The following is a 13,957-nucleotide window of genomic DNA, read 5'->3' on the forward strand; positions in this document are numbered from 1 at the left end:
ACATGATTGCTAGGTTCAGATGCGGGATCGAAGAAAAGGGAACTCGTATTGGAAGAAGATTACAATCTGCAAACTACGTGAATGGGCAACAAAGTCACTAGAACATATGTTGCCTGAATGTAAAGAGCCGAAAGGAAGTTAACAGTAACAGAAATACTAAAGAGAGAGGGAAAAGTAGCGGAATGGATGCGTTTAGTGCTGGAAAAAAAAGGAGAATTAAGGAAGGATAATTCGAAGGAAAGGAAGAAACAGAATTAAACTCTTGGAATTAGATCTCCTTTCTCCCCATACACACACTTGCTCGAGTAACAAATGTAAACTTCCCATTTTAAAACTGCAAGGAATCAAATAAACCCAATTACTACTACTAATCTCCATTATTGATTTTTCGAGGAAAACAAGCTTTCGTGAAATGGCGAATATTCGGTGTAAAAGAATATCATCTCTTTTAACACGGTCGAAGTAATACGTATAAAGATACTTCGTTTTTATACTAATATTTAAAAATTGTCTTCAACATGTACATTGCATTTCACGCAGCCCGCGTTAAAAGAACCCTCAACCTTTCATTGAATCACCACCGAGCAGCACCTTCCTCGAATCGCTTCGCATTTCTTTTTCTCTCTCTCTCTCTCTACCTCGATCCTCCATATTCGTTAACGACTTGGCCGATACATATCCAATTGCTCGTAACACCTACCAATGTTGTTTATTCTTGGAAAATCCGACGCCACGCTGGAGAATATTTTATACCACGATTTCACAGTAAACTCGGTTTTAAAACTTGCGGTAGCCAGACCGAAAAAAATTTCGCTGCTTCGTCGGTGGGGTGGCCGAGGGGTAGAGCGTGGCGGGCGAAACAAAAGCTCCATTTAAGCGTTTCAACGCAATTTTATGAGCAGTGCCGGCAATGAAACGTAAGAGAGGAAAACAGCAGCGGATAAGACTGTCTCGTTTTCGAGATTTCAACGGAACGATGAAGAGGCGGGAGAGGAGTACCGTGCGAACGCGGCCCGATTAATCGTGCTATCTCTCCTGGAAAAATGCCAGTGTGAGGAAGTACGGAGCCGAAAAACAAGAAATTGCGACCGGTAACAATTGGTTCCGCGAATAATAGGTTGCGCGGTTCCGTAATCGCAGATTTGCCGTGATAAAGCGGGACCGGATGTCGCACGGTTATCATGCTCTCTTCATATTGACGCCACTAAAGTTCCTCTTGATTTCACGGCCGTTTCAACCGCGAGATATCGCTGAAATCTAGCGTCTCCCTATGCATATGCTAATGTCTGAAAGTCATTCGGCCTGCAGCGACGATGGTGCATTTTTATATACCGGGGCTGGTGTATAAGTCCGTATGAATTCTGGCACCTAAATCAGTAGCGATAACCGTAACAGATCGGTATCGTTGCGACCTACGACTGCTCTAATTATCCGTTATCACGTCCGCCATAAATCTGTGGACAATGTCCAACAACGACGAAGCCTGATCTTCAGAAGGCATCCGTTATTAGATACACCGCGGTCGGCAATATTCCAGTAGCGTAGCGCGCGTCCGTGCGATATCTGATTAATATCGCACGCTCCCGAATATGGCACGTGTTTGCTGGTGGCAACAATATTTGGACACCCGATAGGTATCTGCTACAAGCGGCTGGTATAATTGCCGGCAGCCAACACGTGTCACATTCGCGATCGAACATTCTATGAATTGTTCGTCTGGCGAAGAATTCGTTACGGTGGCATTTAAATACGAGCAAATTGTGGTTGCTGGAAAAACGAATGGTTTTAAGAGATATCGATGGAAAGGTAATTTAACCTCTCGACGTTGGTCTTCGTATTTTGTATACGAGCTACGAATTGTTCATTTCTGTACAATAGCACGAATCAATTATCTAATTTATCTTTCAATTCATGATTTAAAATTGAGAATGAAACTGTTCAAAAGTTTATTAACAAATCCCGTAAATATGATACCTGAATCTCTGTTTAGTGATAGTGAGCTAATTGGAATAAAAGTATGTAATACGCAATACGAAAACACGGATTATGAAACATTGAAAATTTATGCAGCTTTATGTTCAAACGAAGCATCATGAACGTGACTGAGCTGGAAGGCATGGATTAGTAATACGCACAGTTTTCTCAGTATCAGTTTCCCTCTCTGCTCCTCTGCTTCCATATCCTCGTTAGAGCCACTTGCCAAAACTCGTCATGTTCTCCGTAAGCCTCGCTCTAATAGAAACATTCTAAATATTACTTCATTTACGCTGAGAGGAAAAAGTTTATCGCTCTTCTGTTATGGACACAGTCAGGCATCGTAATATCGAAATCCTTCGAAAATTCCAATCTGAAATACGTTACCAATAAAAGAATTGACTTAAAGATGTCCACGGTGAAAGAAGAAATTTCGAAATTCAGCAACCGATATACCGCACGTTTAACGAATCATTCAAACCCCTTATCGTTAATCACTCAGCTTACAGACAGTACAGAAAAACCCATAGACTAACCATCAGACATAATCATTAGAATTACATAATAGGTTTCATCGTATAAATTAATCTATTTCGCGTCAACTTAAATTGCCTATAATTCTCCATAACAATCGACTGTAATTAATCGAAAGGAAATAAAAGAAATTAATCGTCGAAATTGTTATCCCAAAATTTGGCTCTATATAAACTTTCTGTCTCACAGTGACTGTCACAAGGTTTGATGATTTTCCTATTCTTAAAGCAAGATTTCTGATGAAAATTCCTCGTTATCTTCTCGTGATCCCACGAGTGATCACGAGTTGCACAAAGCGATCTATGGATGTTCCATTAAACGTCTCGAAATCCGATGCAGCACTATCTGAATTTCCATTACCTTCGAGTAAGTTATCCCCTCGGCATTCTTGCACGGGATTAAAAAACCATCTCCGTGGATCGACGTTCCGGGGGAACGTTTAACCTCGAAGGAGGACCGGATGTCTTTATCTAACATTTACGCTGAGAAGTTACCGGAAGAAATGGAGCAAAGCCGAGGGAAACCTCTAATCGCTGGCTCCTGCTGCACCGTTTCCAATTCTCGATTTTCAGGGTTCGATGATCAACGATGGTAGTAGGATTGTGTCGAGCAGGCGGGGCCAGTGTTTTCATGTCGTCGACCAGCCACTAACCCGTACTCCTGGTGATGTGCTCGCGCATACACCTAGTTGCGTTCCAAGTACAGAGACCTATGCCGACCGTGCTTTCCTGAAATTTACAGACGCGATGAATGTCACGACTGGCTCGTCCGGCACAGTGGTCACTCGTTTGCTTAAATGCCGTTTGTAGGCCTAACTGTTACTAATTTCCTTGTCGAATTATTGCCTGGCCGTATGTACTCGCTTTTCATGCATGAAACGTTGCTTTGATATGCAGGAGGATTTTTGTCACAGCTTTTGAGATAATGTAATGTCTCTTAGATAATAGGTATTAGATATTTTATCACGAGGTATTGGAAATTCGGTGATATAAATTGTAAGATATTTAAAAAATTAATAGAAATTTGAAAAGAGTAAAATTTCAATTGCTTCTTGATATAGAATTGACAATGTCAAAGTCGAATGTTATGGCTTATTTTTATATCTTCATCAGAATTTATGCATTTGTACTACGATCACATTTATCCGTTACATATATATTTTGTTATATAATTTACACGAAATACTTGAGCTTTTATAAAAATAGGTGTTTTAAAACTTTCGGAAAACATAACTCTATTTATTTGAATCCATCAATGAATAAATTATCCACGTATACTGGAGTGAATGCAATGGGTGTTCGATTAATCTAAAATTCTTCATTCATATAACAGAAATTCTCCTTTTATACTTACCAAAATTTCATTGCGATAAATAGATCACGAATGAATAGAGGATTACGACGTATATACATATATATATATACTTCCGCATATAGCTGGAAATGTAGCTCCATCGAAGTTTAAAATAATCGATGAGAGATAGAATTCATTGGCCATCTATCAATAAATAACTAGTAAAAGCCTAATTCGAATCCCATTTTTCTCCTATAATATTTTAAAATATGATCGTTCTATTCTATCTTTCTTTCCTGTATCTTGAATTTGAAATTTGGAAAAATTCGAATTTAATCGTTCGAATTTTTGATAGTTGGGAAATTCAAGTACATCGTATGGAACGTCTTAGAAAATGTAATGGAAAGTTCAAAAGAATAGCGAGTAGAATAACCGAGACGGTTTTTGCATCTTTTTGCAAGCTTACATCGATCAGAATAAGAGAAATAATGCATGCATTGAAAGTTACATGAGAAAATACGCGATCGACGGTTAGGCCGTGAGTCAGAAGCGGAAAAAGCAGACGGATCGTTCATTGTCAGACGCATTTGCCTCGCCAAGCTAAGAAGGAATATACCTGGCTGATTCTAATGCATGCATTATTTAAAAACCGTTTCAAGTAACGCTTGTAACGCGCAGAAGCGCGATGTCGACATGAATATTTCGTAGAGCACCGTTCCGTACAGCAGAGAATTTTGTACTGTATATAAAATAAAAAACTTTGAATGAAGTTGATGAAAAATTTACGCGCCTCATTCAAAATATATTAATCCGTGTAATATACTTTCGGAATTGTTTTCAAGAGGATCCGTATGAAAAATGTTTCGTAGAAACGCAACAAAACGTACGATCTATTGTTTGTACTTACTTTAACGGTTGCGAATGGACGAGAAATTCGGCATGCGCGTGAAAAACCGGCAGTCAGGTCGCTATTTCGATACACGTTTGAAACTGATATCTTTGCATTTGAAAATAAAGCTTTGTTTTCTATCCAATTTTTATCTTGACAGTGTAAATTACATTTTTCAATAACTATTTTCTCTGTTCGAAAAGTGTTGTTAATCAATATTTGGATGGAAAAAGCAGGTGTATTTATGATGTACAGATGTATGATTTAATTGAAACCAAATATGCGTTATAAATTTATAAAACACATATACGATATTACTAAAATATTCGATGAAAATGTACGCGACATCACCGCGCCATAAATCATGCATTTTTCCTTGAAATAAATTCCATAAAGGAAATTTAGAAAACAGTGAGCATCTTTTCGAATTCTCGCGAATTTTCACGTCAAGTGTGTACTATTGTAACTGTGGGTTGTCGAACAAGGAACCTTCGAGTGTAGTAAAGCAACAGGACAGGAAACTGCAGAAAGTTAGAACAGCGCAGAAAGTAAATATTTGAGAAAAAACAGAAAACGATGTAGCAACATACTAACAAGGATACTTACACGTTTCCCCGTTGCTGGTTCGATAGATACGAGCTGCGAAATACAGTGTTTCTCAGTTGTTTGCTCGCTTGCGTGCCACCGATCAAATGTGCCGTTTTCTTATCGCTCGTTGTATGACAAGGAGAGTCAGTGGAAATAGCGAGAGTAAGCGAGACCAATCGATTGTAATGCCAAGTGCCGGCTCACGCTCTGAAATACCACCAACGAATACGTACTTTCGACGAATACAACGCAAAAGAATAAGGATCGAGATTAGCTCAACTTTGTCAGTAGAGAGTTAATGCGGCAGAGCATAAAGAAACTGTGTATATGAAGAGTCGCACATTATACCAGGGAGTACACTTTCCACTTAGAATGAAGATTATGAGGGTTATATCTCCGAAACTTTTAACGCTTATACTCGAGTGAAACTTATTCGGATTAATAATTCATTAATTTCAAATTCCATTTAAAGTTCACGAACAACTCGCACGAGCCTTTGGCTCTCGCGCGAGAAAAACTTGAATGTGTTTCTCGTTCCGCGTATAAAGAGGAGTATAGAAAAATCTTGGTGATGTAAATCGGTAAACTGGCTAATGAAACAGGCTATACACCTGTCGTGATGCGTTATCAATGGCTAATTGATTTATTCTCGGTAGAAAAGCTTCTTTCTCTCTAGTCACTGGACCTCGTTCGTTCTAGAGTGTCGCAAATTTTCTCTCCAGCTTCAAAATTTTCGATGACGCCTGAATAACGTAGCCGATTAAACAGTGGGAGAAACGATTGCCTTTTAATTTCTGTTGGTCGAATCACGATACGATCGTTAACCGAGGAAATTAGCGGTGATCGATTTCTCATTTGGCACCGATTCGTTCCAGCATTTCACGCGATATCAAATCGGCAAGCCGTGAGTCGTAGGTTCTTTTCCAACGGTGTGGAGGAAGCGAGGAAAATCAAGGTATCGATTCGACGATAGGTCGGAGCTAAGAAATTATCACGGCCGTTTCGAAATTTACGACGCTAGCCTGCCCCTTATAGGTAAGGTCAACTGTGCATTATCGAGATCCGTTTGATTTACCGTAGCAATAAATGCTATGCGTAGCCCTGGCGTGCCGTTAGTATAGACGTTGTTTGCCCAGTTGCGGCACCAAACGGTCGATGATTATGCCAGGCGAAGCAGAGCTACGTTCCTGATTAAAGGATTAGTGGGTCTGTGCCAAGAGATTCGTGATTACATATCGTGATGTCGGTGATTCGGCCAGGATCGCCTCGATCGGCGAGAGAACGGATGTCACACATACACACACACATACGATGATGATGATTCGACGTTTCTCTACGATTTCATCTACGATAAAAGCAACCTAGCACATCAGGGCAAGGACTTAATACCTCTGGCAGTGAACACGTCGACACCGTTTAATGGATATCGCGCCGGTTCGATCGACTCAACCGCTTAGTTCACCTCGAGTAACACGATATCGCGATATAGCCGCGAGAATATTAGCATTTCATAACGGCTAATTGCCGATCGCGGAAGGTGCCGCGAAGAAATGGGCCACTTTACGGGGCGTTAAGTAAACACGCTATGCTACAGTTTTCCTTTAATGGTAGTCGTGTAGCACTATCGTAACCCTGTCTGCTCCTGACGTGTGTACGTTTCATTATCGAGTAACGAAAAAATCATCGAAACGTTTCCATCGGTTCTTTCGTTATTTTCTCGAGTATTCGTAGGCGGGTATGTTACTTTTTTCCTTTTTTCTTTTTAATGGTTCCATTTGTTCCATTTCTTTTTAATGGAACGCACGTGATTCCGCTGACGGTGTAATTATACCAAACGACAAAAAAAGCGCGAAAAAAAGGTGGAAAAAAAGAAGCAGCAGGAGAAAAAGAAAAAAGACGAGAAATGGGCAGACGGAGGCCGCGGCACGACTGTGTCGCGGTTTCTCTCAGTGTGGCGAGATTCAAAACGATAATACCATATAATTCCTGGTGTATGCGATTGTAACGGAAAATTGCGATCCAATTAACCGAAATAATAATGATGGTAATAGCTACGCTGATTGACATACCGCCGTGGCAAATCTGGATTATTCGTTTTCCTATATGTATAAAACGGTGCACGGATTAGTAATCTATATATATATATATATATATATATGTATATATATGTACATAACCTATGTATACACGCGCGTATCCGCGTTGTCCATTTCGGAGAAAATGCGAGCTATGCAAACCCGACCATTTTCGACGTTTATTTAAATTTTTCGTCCTCCGATTATTGGACCGGCGCCATCGAAATCTGGCCGGAAAAATCGTCCGATTTTGAATACGAAATTTCCGGATATTGCGGCTCCCCGCGTCCACGTCCTTCGTTTCCTGTCGGATAAAAGCGGCCTTGGCCTATATCTTCTACCTCGGAACTTGGAAGAATCTCGCTGGAAATTCTTGGTTCGTGCAAGCCAAGCTCAAAGTCTTTTCAAGGAAGAAACGTGACCCGAAGAGATAGGAGAATAGTGTCCGGTCGTTTTTCGGTCCGTTTTTAAAGCGGTCTTCGCGTTTTAAACGATCTCGAGCTGAAACCGTTCCTCGTTGAGATCGAAGGGGAGGGAATCGTCCGCGATTGGTTCCTTGAACAAGAGAGTTCGAACCAATTGAGTAATTCTAAGCCAACCGTGGATGGATTCCTTTCCTGTAACCGACTAAGCTTTGTAATTCCTCGAACAGGTTAATTTTCTCAATTTCCTCTAAACCTCGATGGTAATTGAAGCGTAATTACATCGAAATGTCGTAACGTTGAAAGGCTCACGAGGGCTTAATGTCCCTCGTATAAAATTGCTATTTAAAGTCGCTTATGAGCGTGACAATCGATTAACTGGCCGCGTTTCGCTTTAACCGTGATACTAGCTTCTATCTGATAATGGATGTCGTCTATAAAACTGAGGAATAAGCTTGGAAAACATCGTTGACAGCAAGACGAGTGAACTATTAAGACGCGTGGGTTAACCTAAACGTACAACGTAGGAACGTTCCAACGGATCCAGGCAACGATCTATGCCTTCCAGCTTGACTATACGCAATTAATCATAGTTGTCTGTAGTGGAGTGCTCGTTACCTGTTCCGTATAATTAAAATTAATTATGGCCGTTTGTAATATCGCCGACTGCGCCCGCACTAACTAATTGTTAGTGATGCATTGTTTCGCCGCATCCAGTTAGTCGTTAAAGCTCTTCTAGTGCCTTCTCCTCGTAAAGGGTTGCGTCTCTCGCTTTCCGCTCATCCGTTTTGCCTCATCCTCGCCTTCCTTCCTCGCTTTGTCCACCTTTGTCCAAACACGTGGTCGGAAATTTCTGGAATTGTATCTCAGAGAGCAAGGATTTCTGACCTGAATTGCTTGTTGTCCGTTCTATGTCGAGCTATATGAATACCGTACTTTTCGTGAATACGTTCAGCTTCTGCTGCAAGCCATTCGCTGACTTTAAGATCTAGCGCAGACGAACGATGGCGACATCGTTGCAATTCCTGGGTGATTCGTTGCATTTATGTTTCCAATAACGCAAAAATGCGATTCCGCTGTTAGAAACATTACATGGATCGGATTCGATCGGTAGATTTTACTTTCCTACACTTGTTACATTTATTTTATTTTACTGTGTTTACAAATTCATTTAAGTATTTTCATAAATTCCGCATAGTTGAAATGCATGTACACTTTAGTTCTTAAATATCAATTAAATTAAAATAAAAAGGTGGTGTAATATTGGTGGAGAAATAACTGTCGAGTAAAGTTGAAAATTTCACTGCAAATTAACATGCAACGATACTCGTGGTTGTCTTTCTTTTTCTTTCTTTCGTCAACTCTCTCTAGTTAATGAGAACGACGTTGCATGTTTCGAGAAATTCCTCGCGGACTTTTAGCGAGACTTCCGATCGTGCCAGTGACCGCCAGCTTTGTTTACGCGAAAGTTATGTTCGTCGGGAAGTTCCAGCTGGTTCTTCGAGTCATTGGCCCTCGTCGTCGGTGTCGTCGTCGTCGTTTGCGAGAAACGCGAGCACCTCCGTGCGCGCACAAGCAATTACCAAAGCAGGGCTGCAAGGAGACGTCGCGCCGAGCTGCTTCCACCGAAGTTACCAAAAGTTGGCTAAATGAGCTCCAGAGGAGCGCTAATTATTGTCCCTCATAATGCAACGGAATCCCTTCGAGCTGCATTCGCGAGCTAGAAAGGCCAAGAGTTATTTTTGTGTTCCGCTAGACAGAGACACCGTGTAAATACAAAAGAACGCACAAAACGATAGCGTCATGGCGAATTCTCGCTAGGAGAACCCGTCTACCTTGCTGCGCTTATAGATTCCTATTTATTTGTTTAATATTTTCATATTATCATTCGATGATACAGTGCAACGATTTATAACTTTGCTTCATACCATAACTGCGTATTTCGAGATAGAAGATACTATTGAAAATGTACGGGAAGGATTTTAGTTTCTTCTGAAACTATGCACAGCGAGTTCATCGCTCCAGTTAGTTACCGATTCGCACATTCTAATTTATTTTGCATCCATATTTTACATTGGTATTTCTTATTTGATTTTGCACTCGTACAATTAACGATGCGAAAGTTTGCGAAGACTATCTGTCGCAATAGCAGGAAAAATATGGTAAATTAATAATCATACGTGTTGGTCCTTGCAATCCCCTAATCTAAATCTCATTGAAAAAGTTTACGGAAGAACAGGTAGAAAAAGAATTAATAACACGAGTGTCGGAATTGTATAGAGTAATAAATTAATATAGATAAACGGGAGGAAAAATATGTATATACATATACATGTATAAATAAGAAGAACCTGCATATAAATATCGAGCCTCCTAAATAACAATTCTTAAAAGTTGTATTAATTTCCTAATCTCGTTTTCTGTAAACGCCTTGATGATTACGAACAAGTATCTACATTGATACTACACGATGATACGATACACGGATACGTAAGAAATGCATATTGTACTTACGATATTGTACATTCGATCGATGCTATTGCTTGATCGCGATAGCGTACACAGAACAAACAAATAAACGAATAGAATGCAATAACAAATGAGAATGAAAATTCTATCTGTTCCTCGCGGCGTCTACTCTGCTATACGATAACGCGCGCCTTTATCGTCAACGCGAAACGTTTTCCGTTCAATCTTCCGTGATATTGCGGCGGAACAGTCAGACTCCGCAGCTGAAATCCTTTTTCGTTCCCAATGGCACGCTAATACGCATCTCGTGGTGTTTTCAGCCCTGCGCCGCGCATGAAAGGAACGCAGATGCGATGTTTATTGCCTCGTTGGCTAGTAAGCCCATGCAAACTCTATGAATATTTGCGTTTCGTGCGAGAAACATTGCGGCCCCGGTTGATCCACTTTCAAACAACTCTTTATGCACTGTTAAAACAGGTCTATAGCCCCGCAAATGGTATGCCGTTTGCAGGATTAGCGTGGCGTAAGTGGTTAGGCGAATACGATACACGTGGCTTCTATTTAAGAGAATACGCTGGGACGTGGCTAAATCACTCATGTTAACGTTTGACTAAAGCAGAAAAACGTGTGAACAAAATAAACCGTGTTTTATATAACCGTGTTGTTTCTTTGATATCTCATCGCGTTTTTAATAATTTTACAAATAGCGTTAAAGGATAGGAAATAAAGGAATGACTAAAGCGATATAGCGACTGAGAAAACTTCACAACTATCCTTTCTGCGGATATCTGACCTTATAACGTGGATTTATCTGTTAGAAAATTCTATTTTTGTACAAAATAATCTTCATCCATTCTTCTGTTTCTTTATAACGATTGTATTCTAAACAAGTCATTTAAAATTTCAAATGTCCGATTACAAGTCCGCGAAGATAGTTACTCGTTCAGCGAAAGAAACTTTTCGTCACTGTGTAGATCGCTGTTCTAAAAATGCCCACTTTTTCTATCCTTTCTTCTCCTGCTTCCTTCGCGTTCTTTTTCTTTCCCCTTGTCTCCTTATTCCTTCCCTTGCTTCGTTACAGTATCGCTATTAGATATCACCTTAGTAGATCTATCTTAGTAGACGAAAGCACCGATCGAACAGTACAAAGACAAATCCCTGAAAAAATCTCGCGACGAAGCTCGTACCACTTGAAATCAGCGAGAGACGAACGACTATGGAGAAAAGCCGAAAAACGAGAGCGAAAGTTAGGTCCGCAAGGGCGCGATTTATCGCTGGAACGATCAGCCGCTGCGTACAAGTGAGACGATTCCATTTTTCCATTTACTAGTAGCGGCCCACTCGTCACCGCAGCCCGTTGTCCTGCCGAACGTCAACCCCATCTCCGCATCTGGATCCACGTCCATCGGGATCGTCCGGTTGTACGTACCCTTCATTCGTTCGTTTCGGTTTCATTCGTTCGTTCGAGCTGAAGCACAATTGCTTCGTCGTGCATGCCACGAAGAGAAGCGGCTCGTGAAAGTTGCATGAATGGAATGAAAGAAACGCGAGAGGGAATTGGGTGGATAGATGAGACGAGGCTGTGGCACGGCAATAGGGATAAGGTGAGGAGGGGGGGGACAGAATGATAGATGTTTAGATGGATAGATGGATGGATGGATAGTGGCTGATAGAAGTGGCAAGAGAGGAATGAGACGAGAAGGGGGAGGAGGGGGATGCTCGGTGCAAATAAATCACGCGCCAGACGAATTTACTTGATCGCGATCGGTTGTTGCTGGCGGCGATAATCGGTGCCCGAGATACTTTCTCGTGGAAAAGTTCGAACACTTGCGGTCTCGTGGTGTATCTTCGTGATTCAACGATCGAGAACCTGGACCGTCGGACGGCAATGATGGGGAAAGGAAGAAATCAACGAGTGGATGGAACCAGGACGAAAGTGGAGAAGGAAAGGGGACGAAGTAGGAGGAGGAGGAAGGGCAAAAGGTTGCGGAAGAGAGAAAAATTGGAATTTTGCTGACGCGGCCGGCAACGGGCCGTTCTAATTCGCGTCGATTCGCGCACTGCACAGCCGCCGCGTTGTTTCTGACAGCTTACACGTATATGTGGAGATTTCAAAATAAAACCGTCAGTCGGAGAAATTTCCTACGTACGGGCCGACACGATACGATCGAGCAGACGCTCGTAAACCGTTAGTTTCAATCAACGGGGGTAAATGGTTTTCTATCCGAGCACACCCCCATTCCCGTCACCTCATCTCACCCTGGTCCTGCTCTCCTCCACCATTTCTCGTTCCTAGTACCCGATGTTGCGATACCGGCCGCGTATAAAGTGAAAATCTCCGGCTGGTTCAATTTGCACGCGGTCCACCCCCGAACTTTTGGAATTCCGCTGGTGGCCTAACACCTGGCCCGGCTAAAAATTCATCGGCCCGAACGTGCTGGTCAGACAGCTCGATCGGAGCTTGTGGACCGAAGAAGTTGGATTTTGAATTGGATTTAAATTTAGATTTCGGGAGATAGAGTTGTTTCGGATTCTATATTTGCACGAGATACGATTTAGTCGAAGCGAATGAACGAAAGATACATCAAAGTAGAGACGTAATGCGAGCACCAGCTTAGATGGTTATTTCTAGCGTAGCTTTCATTGAGTTTCAAGTATTATGGATCTGAGGAAAAAGCGTATGCTTGAATTTACGGAATGAAAAGCGACGTATAGCGAAGCCGAAATATTGCAGTCGCTGAATACGTTTCGAAAATGCCTGCGTAGTTTATCCGAAGCGAGTGAAAGAGATTGTAATATACAGATAAAGAGAATGTATAGATAGTGAAAAGAGATGCGTAGCGTGCGACAATTTCTAGACTGTAATCATTGAATTGCTTTATACTTTTACCCAAAAATTCTCTCAACGTTGGATAAACCGGTAATGATATGAAAATATGCAACAAAGAAATCAAAATGACATGTAATGTGAGAAAATAGAACGAGAGAAATGTTCGTTAACTTCTACTCGTATGTTTTAGAAAAATTCCTCCAAATCTCTAAAAATTCATCGCAGAAAATCTATAAAATTTCCATGAGAAATGACGACTTGATATTCTTTCACTATTCTAACAATCCTAGAGTTAGTAACGTATTCTAACATTTTCACATTTCCAAAGAATTTATGAAACAGACCCCTACGGTAATGTACAGCAACTGAAAAAGATCGTGTCTGTTTTTGTGTTCCAGGTGATTTCTCGTTACATATTTATCCGGTGGAACTGGAGGACGATGGCACATACCAATGCCAGGCCTCACCCACGAACGACGGCCAGCCAGCATTACGCTCGAGATTCGCCAAGCTGAGCGTGCTGGTTCCGCCTCAGAAACCAAAGATCCTTCAGGGCGACTTTCTTATCACGACCGAGGACCGGGAATTGGTGATCGAGTGCGTCAGCGTGGCTGGCAAACCGCCCGCGGAGGTAAGTCTCTCGTTTCTCTTTTACTTTGAATATCGATTGAACCGGATGGTAAGAAGTGGAAGATTGTACGAGGATTTACGAACACCGACGTAGGTGAGCTGTTTGCTGAGAGAGATAAAAGAGGAACTGGTACGAGTTCAAACGTTTCTATCTCGTTGAGCATCTCGCGAACAGCAAAGGGTATATACACTGTTTAAAAGTATCAGAGAATCCCTGTTAATGATTCTGTTGCATCAATCAGACGGCAATAGC

The 13,957-nt window shown here is 41.4% G+C and overlaps 1 protein-coding gene across 1 annotated transcript in view; it reads left to right on the forward strand.

Moving 5' to 3' along the window:
• Positions 1-13,957, forward strand: part of LOC100647925 (irregular chiasm C-roughest protein) — a gene marked incomplete in the record, with an annotated part of 156,580 nt that overhangs the window by 109,430 nt on the left and 33,193 nt on the right. Inside the window, 1 exon segment of the mRNA XM_012319929.3 lies at positions 13,473-13,705. Coding sequence (XP_012175319.2) covers positions 13,473-13,705 — 233 coding nt within the window.

Source organism: Bombus terrestris, chromosome 2, assembly GCF_910591885.1.
Source record: "Bombus terrestris chromosome 2, iyBomTerr1.2, whole genome shotgun sequence".
Lineage (NCBI taxonomy): Eukaryota > Metazoa > Arthropoda > Insecta > Hymenoptera > Apidae > Bombus > Bombus terrestris.